The sequence below is a fragment of the Artemia sp. Qi Xiang Cuo genome, chromosome 19 (assembly GCF_049724085.1).
Source record: "Artemia sp. Qi Xiang Cuo chromosome 19, ASM4972408v1, whole genome shotgun sequence".
In the NCBI taxonomy this organism is placed as follows: domain Eukaryota; kingdom Metazoa; phylum Arthropoda; class Branchiopoda; order Anostraca; family Artemiidae; genus Artemia; species Artemia sp. Qi Xiang Cuo.
In genome coordinates this window covers 12,350,153-12,364,141 of record NC_142812.1, presented here as the reverse complement: position 1 = coordinate 12,364,141, position 13,989 = coordinate 12,350,153, and the positions used below count along the sequence as shown (strand labels likewise).

The 13,989-nt window shown below is 33.8% G+C and overlaps 1 protein-coding gene across 1 annotated transcript in view; it reads right to left on the bottom strand.

Annotated features, from left to right (window-relative positions):
• Window positions 1-13,989, bottom strand: part of uif (sushi, von Willebrand factor type A, EGF and pentraxin domain-containing protein uif) — a 192,887-nt gene that overhangs the window by 76,144 nt on the left and 102,754 nt on the right. Inside the window, exons 18-21 of the mRNA XM_089105261.1 lie at window positions 13,176-13,368; window positions 10,649-10,772; window positions 7,253-8,332; window positions 2,902-3,156 (exon numbers count right to left, since the gene is read on the bottom strand). Of these exons, the coding sequence (XP_088961387.1) occupies window positions 2,902-3,156; window positions 7,253-8,332; window positions 10,649-10,772; window positions 13,176-13,368 (1,652 nt within the window). The remainder of the gene's footprint in view (window positions 1-2,901; window positions 3,157-7,252; window positions 8,333-10,648; window positions 10,773-13,175; window positions 13,369-13,989) is intronic.

The window sequence follows — 13,989 nt, the reverse complement described above, 5'->3', positions numbered from 1 at the left end:
AACTATCTAAATTTTTACGGCCAAAAAGCATTGTCAGATTTAATTAACTAGTTCTGGCTATTTATTTTTACGGTTCGACGTAGAAACACTGGCAAAGATAAGGAACTGTCCTGAGTGGTTCACAATTTTCAGACACCAAAAGGAAAGATTTAAAAATCGCATATTTTAGATAAGAATAAACCTAAGATGATTCCAAAGGAATTTCTTCTTTTTTTTTATGTCATTGGTACTTGAAACAAAACAACTAAATTAAAAGAATGAATAATAAAACTGGTAAATTTTTTTATTTCCTGAAAAAATTAAATAAAACACTATTCAATCGATTGTCCATATTGTTAAATTCTAAACTCTGAAGAATCATATCCAACTGTTCTTAGAAAAAAGTAAGGAGCTTACCAAGAAAAATATTGTCTGTGGCCTATTAATAACCAATACGTCTGTGGTATTTCCTCCGAATCCAAAGTTAATTCATTATTTTGGAACATAATACTTTAGAGAGATTCAAAGTAAAGAAGTACTTATTAATGACCTGTATCTTGCAATGCGCTTTCATCTGTTCATTAGCCATATAACAATCATTAGCCCCCCCCATATGCGTACCTGATGTGACCTTTCATTTTCCATCTTCTTTGTCTCGTTTATTAAGTAAAGGGGAGTTAAGTCAATATATTATTTCGATGATCAGTCACCCATGTAGCAAGGGGGGGGATTTGGTATTTAGGTTTGAAAAAATGAAGTTCCTTCTAGCCTTAAGACCAGGATTTGTCAGAAAAGGCTCTAGTTTCTTAACCAAATACTTCAGTTTAGTGCTTCGTTGGACTGATGATCCCTATCGACAGGGCAGACTCCGTTGCATTCGATATCGATCCATCTGGACATTAGAAGGGTTCGTATTGTCTACGTCGACAATAGCAGCGATTGATTTGTCTTGGTCTACTATATTAGGAAACAAATGTCATGATTTGACAAAGGGAAACATTTCAACAACTGACATTTTGAACTGTCATCACAATTTGAAAACTTTATTCAAGCTTCAGCGACGCTTAAATTTTTCCGATTTCTTAAACATAACTAATTCGAAAGATGGATATTGTACTGTATTAAATAAACAAATAAATTAATAGCTTAATTTTTTACATGGATCAAGGAAATTAATTATTTAAGGGAATTAAAAGGGGAAGGCGTCATAACATCGAACCGCCAGGAGCACGAACGCCAGGAGCACGAACGTCAGGAGCAGTACAAAGTCCGTCATAACATCGACAAAAAAAATCTGTCAGAACGTCGAACCGTCACAACATCGAACATTTTTAAGCTATAGTTTTATGGGGGTAAGGGAGAAAAGGTACCTAGGTTAGGTTGGTTTACACATTTAATATATGCTATGTTTTGCCCTCATCCCCCGGCTTTGTACACATATACTCGAAATTTATTGCGAAGATACTATGTACTTGTTGATATTAAATAAAATTATAAATTTTTTTATATGGTACGACGGTTCGAAGGTTTGACGGTTCGATGTTATGACGTTTCGTGCTTGTGACGTTGTTGTGCCGAAATGGTAGCATTCCATTAAAAGTATATGGGTGGCTCAAGCGGTTTTGACACCTTTGGTGAAATTATTGCTAGTAACTATAACCATTTTCTCTTTTCTTCATCTTGTTCATTAAGCAAAATGCAGTTAAATTAATAGAAGATCTCAACGATCAGAAAGTCATACAGTAGGTAGGGGGCCCGCTTTATTGAATTAAATGATCCTATCCGTAGTGAAATGAAACTTCCTGAATAAATGGAAAAGTGTCAATAAGACAATAGAATCTAAAGCAAAGTTTAATGATATTGCCAGAAAGCGTTACAAAATTGAATTAAATGGTACCATGTGCAATTTATAAACCTCCACAAAAACCGAGCTTTTTATTTATTATTCTCTGTCGACAAAAGTAGGAAAAAAGACACTGTTTATAATGTCGACAGACAGCATCAAATGAGGGATCGGCAGTGTCTTGTTTCGTGAAATGATTGACTGTAAAATTGATTCAAGTCCAGCGATTGTGTTATGTCAAAATTAAAAATAAACGATAATTATTTATGATTATTAAAACTTTTGATTGAAAATCAATATAGTCATTAATAGCTTATTAAGTTTATTTTCTCTCTGTTAAAAATGAGAGATTAAGACTGTATCAATTTCCTCCCATTGCAAATAAAGACAAGTCATCTCAATTAGATAGATTATCATCATCGTACTTTGATGCAAAGAGTATGGACAAAACTGCCTGCGCCATCTAGCGTTTGGCTACACTTGGCATTTCTTCAATCTGTTATAATCATATTTCTGTCAGGAATTGAGATCAGACACTTATTACTACCCTAGTTTTACCAGTTACACTAATTATTCTTATTATTACACTGAAAAATGGCATGTGTCTCCAAACGCTACATGGCGACACTAGCGGTGCTACATGGCGACACTTTTTTCGACACTAGCGCCAGTTTCCACTCTTGTAAGTTACCCATACTCTTTGCTTTGATGAATAAAAATGTATTTGAGAAGATTGCTCTTTCAGTTTATAGGAACAGCTTATTATAATACATTGTAATTTTTTTTGTGATTCTTATCACAATCTCCAGTTACTTTTTCTCTTTTTCTTTGTCTTTCTCTCTCTGAGAAGTGTTTTTTTTTCTTTTTTTTGGTATGTGATAAACAAGACGGATCAATTTCCGCCTTTCTGTCTTCCTTTTCTCAAAAGTTGATTTTCAGTGCCCTTTTTTTATTCAGTAAAAGTTCAAAAAAGTTCAATATTTACAATTTGATTTGTTTGCTGCAAGAGTTATAGGGTAACTTCATTATCGTTACTACAAGAAATCAGAAAACAGTCTAATTTGAAAAAAAAAAATTACCTTCTACTGTGATATTGACTTGACAAATCGCCACATTCCCATCAAAATCATAAGCTAAATACTCGAGTTCTTTGTCTTCGAATAAAGTTACTGGTAACGTAAAATCCTCTGGTCGTACTTCAATTCTTGCCACCATGCCACTGTTATCAACTGCTTGAGGCTCAATAAAGTCCAAAGGGAGGAAACCGCCATCTTTACCACGCTGAACCACAATTGGTGCAGTTGGGCAATTTAGAAATTGTGGTGGTTCATTATCTAGAAAAAAAGACGGTAACGTTTATTTGTGACTAATCAAAAGGATAGATAAACATAATTGTGGCTCTAGCCACTTTGGATGTGCATGAGGTCTTAGGGAATACTAAGAAGTATCAAGACAAAAGGTTAAGTCTGGAATTTTGAGCAGGAGGAGTATGTAGCGGAGTATGTAGAGGAGTATGGAGGGAGAAGCAAAAGAAGAAGAAGAAATGAACTAAAATTTGACATGTGTAACAAGAATGGGTCATCAGCGTTAAAAAGGGGAAAAATTCCAACCAAAATAAAAAAGGACAAAAGTCTAAAACAACTAAAATTAAAAGAGATTTAAAAGATAAGAATAAACCTGTGTGATTTTTTTTTAATTCACAAATTATTGTGATTATTTTGCGTGCATAATTCATATATAATTCAAATGTGTGTATAATTCAATGTGTGTATAATTCACGAATTATTCACAAATATGTGTATAATTCAATGTGTGTATAATCCACAAATTATTCACAAATTCACAAATGTGTGTATAATTCACAAATTCACAATTAATTCCCAAAATCTTTCATGATTACTGAATCTTCTTTTGAAAGAGTCAACAGATAAACTTTTAGAGATAACTTCCTCAGAAAGATCACTCCAGAAGAAAGAGCATCCTCGGATGAAGCTGTTCTTAAAGTACTCTGTTCTCGGCTTACCAGCCTCCAGATAATTTAACCGAGCTGTGTGCCTTCGTGTCTGTCTTGCTATTAAATAAAAAAAGCAAGTTTTTTCAACTGAAAGTAAGGAGCAACACTAAAACTTAAAACGAACAGAAACTATTACGTATATGAGGGGGTTCACCCCCTAATCAATACCTCGCTCTTTACACTAACATTCGAATTTTGTTCGAATCATAAATCCCTGAATCACCAAGGCCGTTTAATTAGAATAGATAGATCTTTTGAAAGTATTAGAAACAGTTTTAGCGTAAAGAGTGAGGTATTCACTAGTGGGCGAACCCCCTCATATACATAATAATTCTGGGAAATCCTGATCGTTTTTTAATAATGCTCGGAAATCCTGCGCCCCCTTCATAGAAATGTCCCTTCCCCCAAGGAAACATCCTCCATGGAAAGATCCTCCCACGTAAACTCCTCTTCCGACCCCCCCCCCACCAGAAGAAATCCCTACTGAAAACGTCTTTATACTTCCCAATAACCAATACTATATATAAACAATGGGCAAAGTTCATAACTTGCAGCCCTTCTCCCGGGAACTTTGGGGGATTAAGTCATCCTCAAAGACATTTTATTAGATTTTCATCTATGCGGAACAAAATGGATATCTCAAAATTTTGATTGGGTGACTTTGGGAAAAAAATGACCGTTGGAGGGGCCACGTTGCCCTCAAATTTTTTGGTAACTTAGAAAGGACGCAAGAACTTTTAATTTCCGTCTTAATGAGCCCTCTCACGATATTCTAGGACTACTAGATCGATACGATCACCCCTGGGAAAAAAAAAATAAACACGCATCCGTGATCTTTCTTCTGGCAAAAAATACAAAGTTCCACATTTTTGCATTTTGGAGCTTGAAATATCTACAGTATAGTTTTCTGTTACGCTGAATCTGATGATTTGATTCTCATTAAGATTCTATCATTTTTAGGGGGTGTTTCCCGCTTTTTTCGAAAATAAGGCAAATATTTTCAGGCTCGTAACTTTTGATGGGTTGATTAAATTTGATGAAACATATATTTGAAATCAGCATAAAAATCCGATTCTCTTTATGTATTTACTGGTATCAAAATTTTGTTTTTTAGAGTTTCGGTTACTATTGAGCCGGGTCACTCCTTACTTAGATTTCGTTACCACGAACTGTTTAAAACGTAAAATAGCTTTTACAAGCAAAAGCCAAGGAAGTAGAAGGTAATATATATAATTTGACTACTCAGGGAAAAACTCCAAGTAACAAACCTACAACTAATGAGTTACTCCTATCACAACATGGAAGCAACACGGAACACTCGGACAGACTTAGCTGACTCAGGCAGAGTATTCCGGGCTGTATGATAGGTGGCCAGAAAAAGAGCCAGCCAACTCCAGAAATCACTGCTTTTTTAAGAAAGTAAACGAGGAATAGTAAAACATGTATTAAGAAAATACAAATTAAAGTTTAAGGGATTATGTTACCTCATGTTATTATCTATAATAATTTCAGTAGGGAAGCTGAACTGAAAGTAAAATACTAAATGTACGAATCAAGGCTGTAGCTAATATTCTGTTGGGGATTGGGATATTTTTTTCAGGAAGGGGATGGGGGGTGCAGAAAAACTTAGAAAGATGCATCAAAATTTTGTTTATATGCTTTTTTACGCTTTTACGAGTGAGAAAAAATTTTTGGGAGGAGAGGTTAAAACCCCTCCATTCTCCTTATAGCCTTCGTACAAAGGACAGTGAAAATGAAATCCGATCGTTAAGAAATCTGAAATCTGGTCGTTAAGGGGAAACTTGCAAAGCAAATTTCTTGTAGTAATGTAGTAAGTAAGGGGTATTGTAGTAAGTAAGGGGTAGTGTAGAAAGTATGGGGTAGTGTAGTAAGTAAGGGGTAGTGCAGTAAGTAAGGGCTTTAAGTTTTTGTAGTAAGGGGCACCAAATTAAAATACAAAAACATGGATAATAAATCAGCAAAAAGAAGCCAAATACATAAAGGATCAATTGCTTAAGAAAATGCAGCTTTGCTTTGAAGGTGTGGATCTCTTTGGAGATCAGTAGTTTGTTAATGTTTGAGTTTTTACAAAAAAAAAAAAAAAAAAAAAAAAACTCTGCCAAATTTAACTGATTAATTTTACTTTTTTTCACGGTTCAACGTCACTACCAAGGCCATACCTAGGGGGGATTGTATGGTTTAACCCCTCCCCCTTCGACCGACTTGTAAAAACGTAAAAAATGCATAAAAACAATTTTGTTTGCGTTTAAAAAAAAAAAAAATTAGCCTCCCCCTCCCCCTGAAAAAAATCCTGGAGGCACCCTTAATCACAACATTGACGAAATGCGACACTGCCCTAGAAACTTCAGAGTTAAGAAACAGCCAAACAAAAAATCTCAGAAAATCGCTTTTTTCAGATATAAATAGACATAGAATGGGTCTAAGGGGAGATTTTTGTTGATTTTGACGTCCTTGGTACTTTAGAAGTCACGAGTGTTAACATCTTACATCAAATATGGTATATTCCAGTCTTATTGGTTTTAGGTTTCCTTGCGCAAACTAAAAAAAATTGTCCGAATAAAAAAAAAAAAAAACAAGTTCTTTAATTCCATTCCAGTTTGGCAAGCGGAAACATTTTTTTTCTGTTAATTACTAAGCTATAATTCATATTTCACAAGAATTTTCAATTTTGCAAACAGATCAATCCAATCCACGTAGGAATGACCGGTGGGATATAACATACAAAAAGTAGATAAATATTAAATTATATTAAAATGTTGCAAAAACCGTAAAAATTCGTATTCTTTGGTTGGAGGGGGGGGGGGTTAACACCTCACATGCACACACACCTTTAAATAATGTTTTTGAACAGGTTAAAAGTCATTGGTTGTAATTTATAATTTTTTGGTACGTATAAAATGAAATAGTTTGCCTATTTCAAAGTTCTATACATTTGTCTACGGAATAGGTAAGCTCATAGTCAAATAGGATAATGTTATGACTTCAGCATGTGTTATTTCTCGATGAAGGCAAGGGATTCGAATATTAAAAAAATTTACTTACTCTGTAACTGCTTCCAGTCTAGTTTTCATTAGAATGGAAGCAGTCATATCTGTAAGAAGCAGTATGTTTATTTCTTATTCATATTTTAGAATGATCCTTATAAGAACTGGTGGAGCAGAAAGGTAAATATCTGGCCAAGATTTAAGTATATTCTAAATATAATAAAATGCTAATAAATAAATGTTAATAAATAAAATATATGTTATAATAGAAAAAATAATACAGAATAAACTTAGAATAAATACAGAATAAAGTTATAAATACAGAATAAGCTTAGAATAAGCTTGTGATAAGAGCAACAGTATAAAACTAGCATAATTATTGGAAAGAGATCAAGCCGAAGAAGAACTTACCAACACAGACTGGATAGCCATTGTCGTAGCCCAACAGAGGAATATCAGCATCCTCCTCCTCCTCAGAATCACAGCCCATTAGCTCAAATTTCAGGCATGGATTTTTATCATAGCTGACAATTCCAAGGACAACAAAGCGAGCTTCAACGGCAAAGGGTAAGGTTATCATGGCAAGCTCTCCATAATTCCCTGGATCTCTAGATGTCAAATTGAAATTTGGAAAATACACAACATAACTATCCTCTTCTTGGAGTTTGTAGAAGAAACGAATCTCAGTGGGTCGTCCAACAACATCAGTTGTTACAACCCCTTTGACAAGAATAACCTTAACTTTGGAAATCTTTCCGAGGTCAACGGTGACAAAACTAAAAGCATCTGATTGTGCACACCAACCAGTTGTAGATCCAAGTCGGACGTTGGCAGCTTCATAATTTGATCGCTCAGAAGTTGCATTTATTGCCTCATCGGGAATCAAACCCGAAGCTACACCCAACGGCTTGATAACGCTACATTCTGGTTCTCGTTGGCAGGAAATTGGTATATTCGTTATTGGTATATAACCAGGTCGTGTACATTCAAAGAAAATTTCTGAGCCTTGTTCATACGAACTTGCAAGTTGAATGCCGTCAGCTGGTCGGCCTGGATCTTCACAAGTTGGGCCTTCACAACGAAGATCGCCGAAATCCCACATCCCTGTTTCTTGGCATCTCACAATGTTATCATTACGCGATGACATTCCAGCAAGCCTGAAGCTTGGCTGACATCCAAAAAAGAATGATGATTTATATCTTGTATCAGGAATTATACCGTATTCTGCACCAAAAGTTTCAGGGGGTTCACCGCAGTCAATTCTAGGACATGTTGGTGGGGCTCCTGACAATCGGTAGTCATTTGATCCTGGCCTGGGGTCGTATACACACTGCCTAAAGAAACCAAAGGGTGTTTGTTTATTTTCTCTTCCGATATCGTTGCACTCGATGCTTACATTAGCACCAAAAGGTATTAAAGTCGTGTTGGGATCGGGGCGCAAGATTCTGAGACCTTCTCCAGGTACGTCCGGCAAGACTTCACACTTGGCAACTAAAATGATATGAATTATAAATCAAATTCTAAGACACAGTAATCCAACTGCAGTAAAAATTGAAAAGAAAATGAAAACGAACAGAAAAAAGTAGGTAAAATATATTCCTTTACAAAACTAAAATTATTAGTACTCTTTCATTGTATTTTTAATCGGAAGAGTTAAATAAATATAAATAAATAAAAATTTAAATAAGGACTTAAATAATCCTCATAAAATAAAAAAAAAAATTCTACAAGTGAACGAAAAATAGTCTAATCAAAATATACATGGATTAGGGTTTTTTTATATTGTAGATTCTAATTTTCCATAAGACTTCTCATATGTTTTTCACAGAAAAAGAATTAAATTCAGAATAAAATAAACTGTAAACTCATCAAATTATAATAAATTATAGTTATAATACAGCACAACTTCTTATCAAATCTGGCAAAATCAATTCCTTCATGCTATGAAACGAGCCATATGTTTTTCTATAAGAAATTTGTTTTTAAAGCAAGGAAATTTTGGGCAATATTTCCACTAGGAAGTCATTTCATATGGTGACTGATTTTGAAACCAATTTTTTGAAATTGGGTAGAATCAACTGATTGCAATAAAGTTCTATTAGATACTTGTTTTATTAAATATTTTGTTAAATATTCACACCATTAGAGCGACAAATGGACAAATATATAATTATAAGATTCCCTGGTGAGAGAAGTTATTTTATTTCTGTTTGGGATCCATTCACTGTCCATGGCTCAATTTATCCTATCTGGTCATTTATTCCCATATAGCATAGATGGGGCAATATGTGCTTCTTCTTGAGAGAAATTGCAAAGACCGAGGTTGTGAGGAGTTACTGTCTTCCCTACTTTAACAAATTACTCTTCCCTACTTTAACAAATTATCGAGAGCTTTTGTAAAACATTCTAAGATTTCTGAGGGGCTATCCACTTTTAAAACCATAACCGCCAGATAGTGTATGCCACGCTTGACGATAAACATGGTGCTTAGAAACTTCCACCAGGTGGTGGAAAATGGTAAACCTCTAAAAGATATATATTGCATTGATTTAAAATTTTACCATATGACCAAGGTTGTATCCAGGGAGGAGGGGGTTACCAGTTTGAACCCTCCTTCCTCCCCCCTAAGAAATTCTAAGTCGTGAAAACTTAACAAAAATGGATATAAACAGATTTTTGATGCGTGTCTTTTATAAAATACCTCTGAATAAATAGCCCTCCACCCGAACAAAAATCTTGGATACACCCTTGATAAAATAGGTCAATATTTATATAAGTGTATTTCAAAATACCTGGGGCCATATACACAAAAATATATGCAAAATAAAAAAATCGCCAGCAAAACCAATTACAAAGCACACAAAAGACAGGGTACAAAGGAAAAAAAAATACATAGTCTATACAAAACAACTTAAACACGTACACTTTTTCCGCTTTCTAAGTATTTGTCTATATATACACTGATTCAAGTTACTGTCGCTGGGTTACAACCCCAGTATAAGGATATACCAGTGGCGACTTCTTTTTACAAATATAACACGCATTTCATACCATGCGTATAGACCCTGAGCATATACGTCAAAACCTTAGTTCAGTTGCTACCACAGCATAAGGATATAGAAATGCGTATAGACCCTGAGCATATACGTCAGAACCTTAGTTCAGTTGCTACCACAGCATAAGGATATAGAAATGCGTATAGACCCTGAGCATATACGTCAGAACCTTAGTCCAGTTGCTACCACAGCATAAGGATATAGAAAACACCAAACAAACAGGTTTTCCATAAGCTCATGATGTGTACATCGGAATTGCGCGTGCGCGAAGGCGGGGTATGAATTTTGTGTGGTTTTAAATCTGTGTCACATATTTTTAATGGAAAGTATGGCCTTTGTCACTACTATGTATTCTCTTTATTGTTGTTACAACATAGAAGAATGTCAAGAAGCTTCAAATTAACCCCCTGTAAATATTGTCCCCGGGAATCAGAAAGCACCGAGCACTCTCGTAGAAAATGGTCCAGATCTTCATCTTCCCCCTTAAAAAGGGAACAAGCATACCTCCTTTCAGGAATCGCACTCTTCCTACCAAATACTTTTTTCTGATTTGAATCGGTAGGCAATTTGCTTTTAATTGTATCAATCGACACAAAACCTTAACCGGTAAATTAAATTTAAAATAGATTTCTTCTCCAAAACCAGAATTTGCCTTGTATGTATCATATCATATTATCCATCTGACATTAAAACAATTAAAATAATTTATAACAGTTAAACAATTTAAATTATTATAAAGTGACAAACTTACACTGGCATACCGGAGCATCTCCTGTCCATGTTCCTTGCGGTGTGCACTGCAAGCTTTCACTACCAACAAGGACGTATCCAAAGTCGCAGTGAAATTGAACTGAATCGCCAAAATGATGATCCTTCTGCAAAACAAAGTGCTCAGGTCAAAAAGATTCCTGAATAATTTCTTAAGAAGAAAAGATAAACAAAAGCCTGATAAAAAGTGAGGAAAATTCAAGGGCGGATCCAGGATTTTTTTTTCGGGGGGGGGGGAGTTACTAATTTTTGACTCAGTTTTCGACTAATTTTACTGATTTTTACCTAGGTTTTACTAATTTTCGACTTATTTTCGACTCGGTCAAAAATTTCGGGGGGGGGGGGGTTCAAACTGGGTAACCCCCCTGGATACGGCCTTGGGAAAATTATTTGATAAAAAACAAATACAAAGAATATTAAAAATAAAGCTACAAACAGATTACATCTTAACATAAATACAAAAAGAGGGAGTCAAAGTATAAAAATAGAAAACTTTCCTAAAATATAAGACACTGATTAAAGATGAAAAAAATGAGGAGTGTTTGGGAACATATCCCCACATGAGTTTGCGTAAAATTTTTGCAAATGTAAAAATTTTCTTCTTATTTCTATTTAGGATATTTTTCAACTCAATTTTATTTTTGGTATTTTATCAACGTCCGTTTTCTTTTCTATTTTTTACCACAACAAATGACAAGATTACAAACTTTGGTTTTTGGGTTTTTTGGTTTTTGGTTGCTTTTTTTTATAAATGGGTCGTAAGTTCTTCTCTTAAACAGGGAAAAATCTAAAAAACAAACACAAATTAATCTGAAAAATTCCACAGAAGAAGCTATTGAATAAACTGTTTTAGTTTCCGTTTAATTTTTTTTTTACATTTCCATTCAGGATTTTTTTTTAAACTCAATTTTCTTCTTAATGTGTTATCAACATAGGGTTTTTTCTATTTTTGCCCAAACAAATGACAAGAACTAAAAACATTGATTGCTTTGATAAATGGGTCGTAAATGGAGAACACTGGGTACACCCCTCACCCCCCGCCACCCCTATACCAGAATTTTTCTATGTAAACCAACTTAGTTGGTTATTAAAAATTTATTAAATCTAAAATATATCCCCAGCTGCAATGTCTCCGTATATTAAGAGCACCTCGGGAATTTTTTCCCTGGAAGGGAGCGAATACTACCAAGAGTTTTGTTTTAACCATTATGCAAGTGGACGCATTTTTCAAAGGAAATATTTTTCTAAATATCCTGTTGTTTCCCAAAAGGAAAATGCCTCCAGGTCACCGTTTGGCGGCATCCACGGTATGAATCGGGGTTGCAGCGGTTAACTTAATCTTAACCCTTAACTCCTAAAAATAGAGTCAGATCGAAATTAAAAGTACATACTCTCAAGGTTTAACCGTTGCTAATAAAACTAAGGGGAAGTTTATTAGTTATTGTGTTTATTTGCTCTAGATTATAGCGAACTTTTGAAATTCATATTTTTTGTGACAACAAATAAGTTTTTTTTTACCGTGAGCCTTTAATATTGTAAGAACTTTAAAGCTTGATCAAAGGTCGATGTCCAAACGAGTGGAATTTGGCCTGGTGGATTACAAATCACCCAGTGAAAAAAAAAATGAACTGGATGAGTAAGCTTTTGGTTAAAATAAAACTAAAAAAGTTTTGCTGGCCTGTAAAGATGTGTTGCATTTTTTGTATACTCCTCTAAAACTGGCTTTTTGGTCGGAAAAAAGGAGTTTTTTATAGGAAGAATTAAGGCAAATTTTGCTTTCAATGAAATACACCAGTCAAATACTATATTAGTGAATTACTAATTACTAAATGATTTTAGTTAAGTCATTGCTGCTTAATTAATAAATTGCAAATCAATCAGCTACTAATTAAATAGTTAATCAAGGATTGAATAAAGAATTTACACACTGCCGTTGTAATTTTCAACACCTAAAAAAACGTAATGCTCAATTTTGAGTTTCAATCATGTTAGTAGGAGGAAAGATTCAATTTTAAAAATTGGTAATGAAAAAAATTTGAGAAATAAATCAAAATAATTAATATTTTAAATTCCGTTGACCGCTTAGAACAAATGTTTAAAGACAATCCAAATCAATACTAAAAATTGTGTTTAAAATTAATAAGACCTTTATGCTTCTGAACCAGGACTTACGGGATTTTACTTTTAATTAAATTTTCTAGGTAGCCTTAAGATAATTTTGCTTTCAATGAAATATAGCTTCCACAATCCACATATTAAAGTCCGTTGCCCGTTTTACCCAGGATTAAATTTACCATCTTCTCTTGATTAATTATTTAGTCGTTGATTAATTAAAAGCAGTCATTAATTAGCAATTCAATTGTTGAGTTTACCTTATTCTGTCGGAATTCACCTTCGTATCTTCATATTAATTATAAATCAACAAATTTTAAATTGGTTAATTAGTCAATTAGTCATTAATTAGTAATTTATCAATATTTAGTTTCTTCTATCAGAATTTAGTTTCATACCTTAGTCGTAATAATGGCTCCATTTTTGGGTGGGTCAATTTCTGGACACATCTTTTTGACACAAGTTTTGTTTACACGATAGATATCGCCATCTCTTGTTCCAGATTCAACTGACGGAATGTGAAATCCATCGGTGCCATTTCTTGTGAATAAGTCATACCCAACACTGCACGCACATAAGAAACTACCTGGGCTGAAAAATGTATGAAAATCAATATCTATATTGGAGAACCAAGGGGAGTGAAAATAAAACCTGATTGTTTTAATTCTATAATCTATCATCAATTATATTCTAGAATTCTATAAATCTATATTGCTGAAGTACCAAGGAGAGTGAAATAAAACCTAATTGTTTGAATTCTATAATCTATCGTCAATTCTATTCTATAATTCTATAAATCTATATGGCTGAAGTACCAAGGGGAATGAAAATAAAACCTAGTTGTTTGAATTCTATAATCTATCATCAATTCTATTCTATAGTTCTATAAATCTTTATTGCTGAAGTATCAAGGGGAGTGAAAATAAAACCTGATTTTTTGAATTCTAAGATCTATCATCAATTCTATTCCATAATTCTATAAATTTATATTGCTGAAGTACCAAGGAGAGTGAAAATAAAACCTAATTGTTTGAATTCTATAATCTATCATCAATTCTATTCTATAAATCTATATTGCTGAAGTACCAAGGGGAATGAAAATAAAACCTAATTGTTTCAATTATATAATCTATCATTTATAAATATTCGTCGCTATTTATAATCTATCATCAATTCTATTCTATAATTCTATAAATCTATTGCTTAAGTACC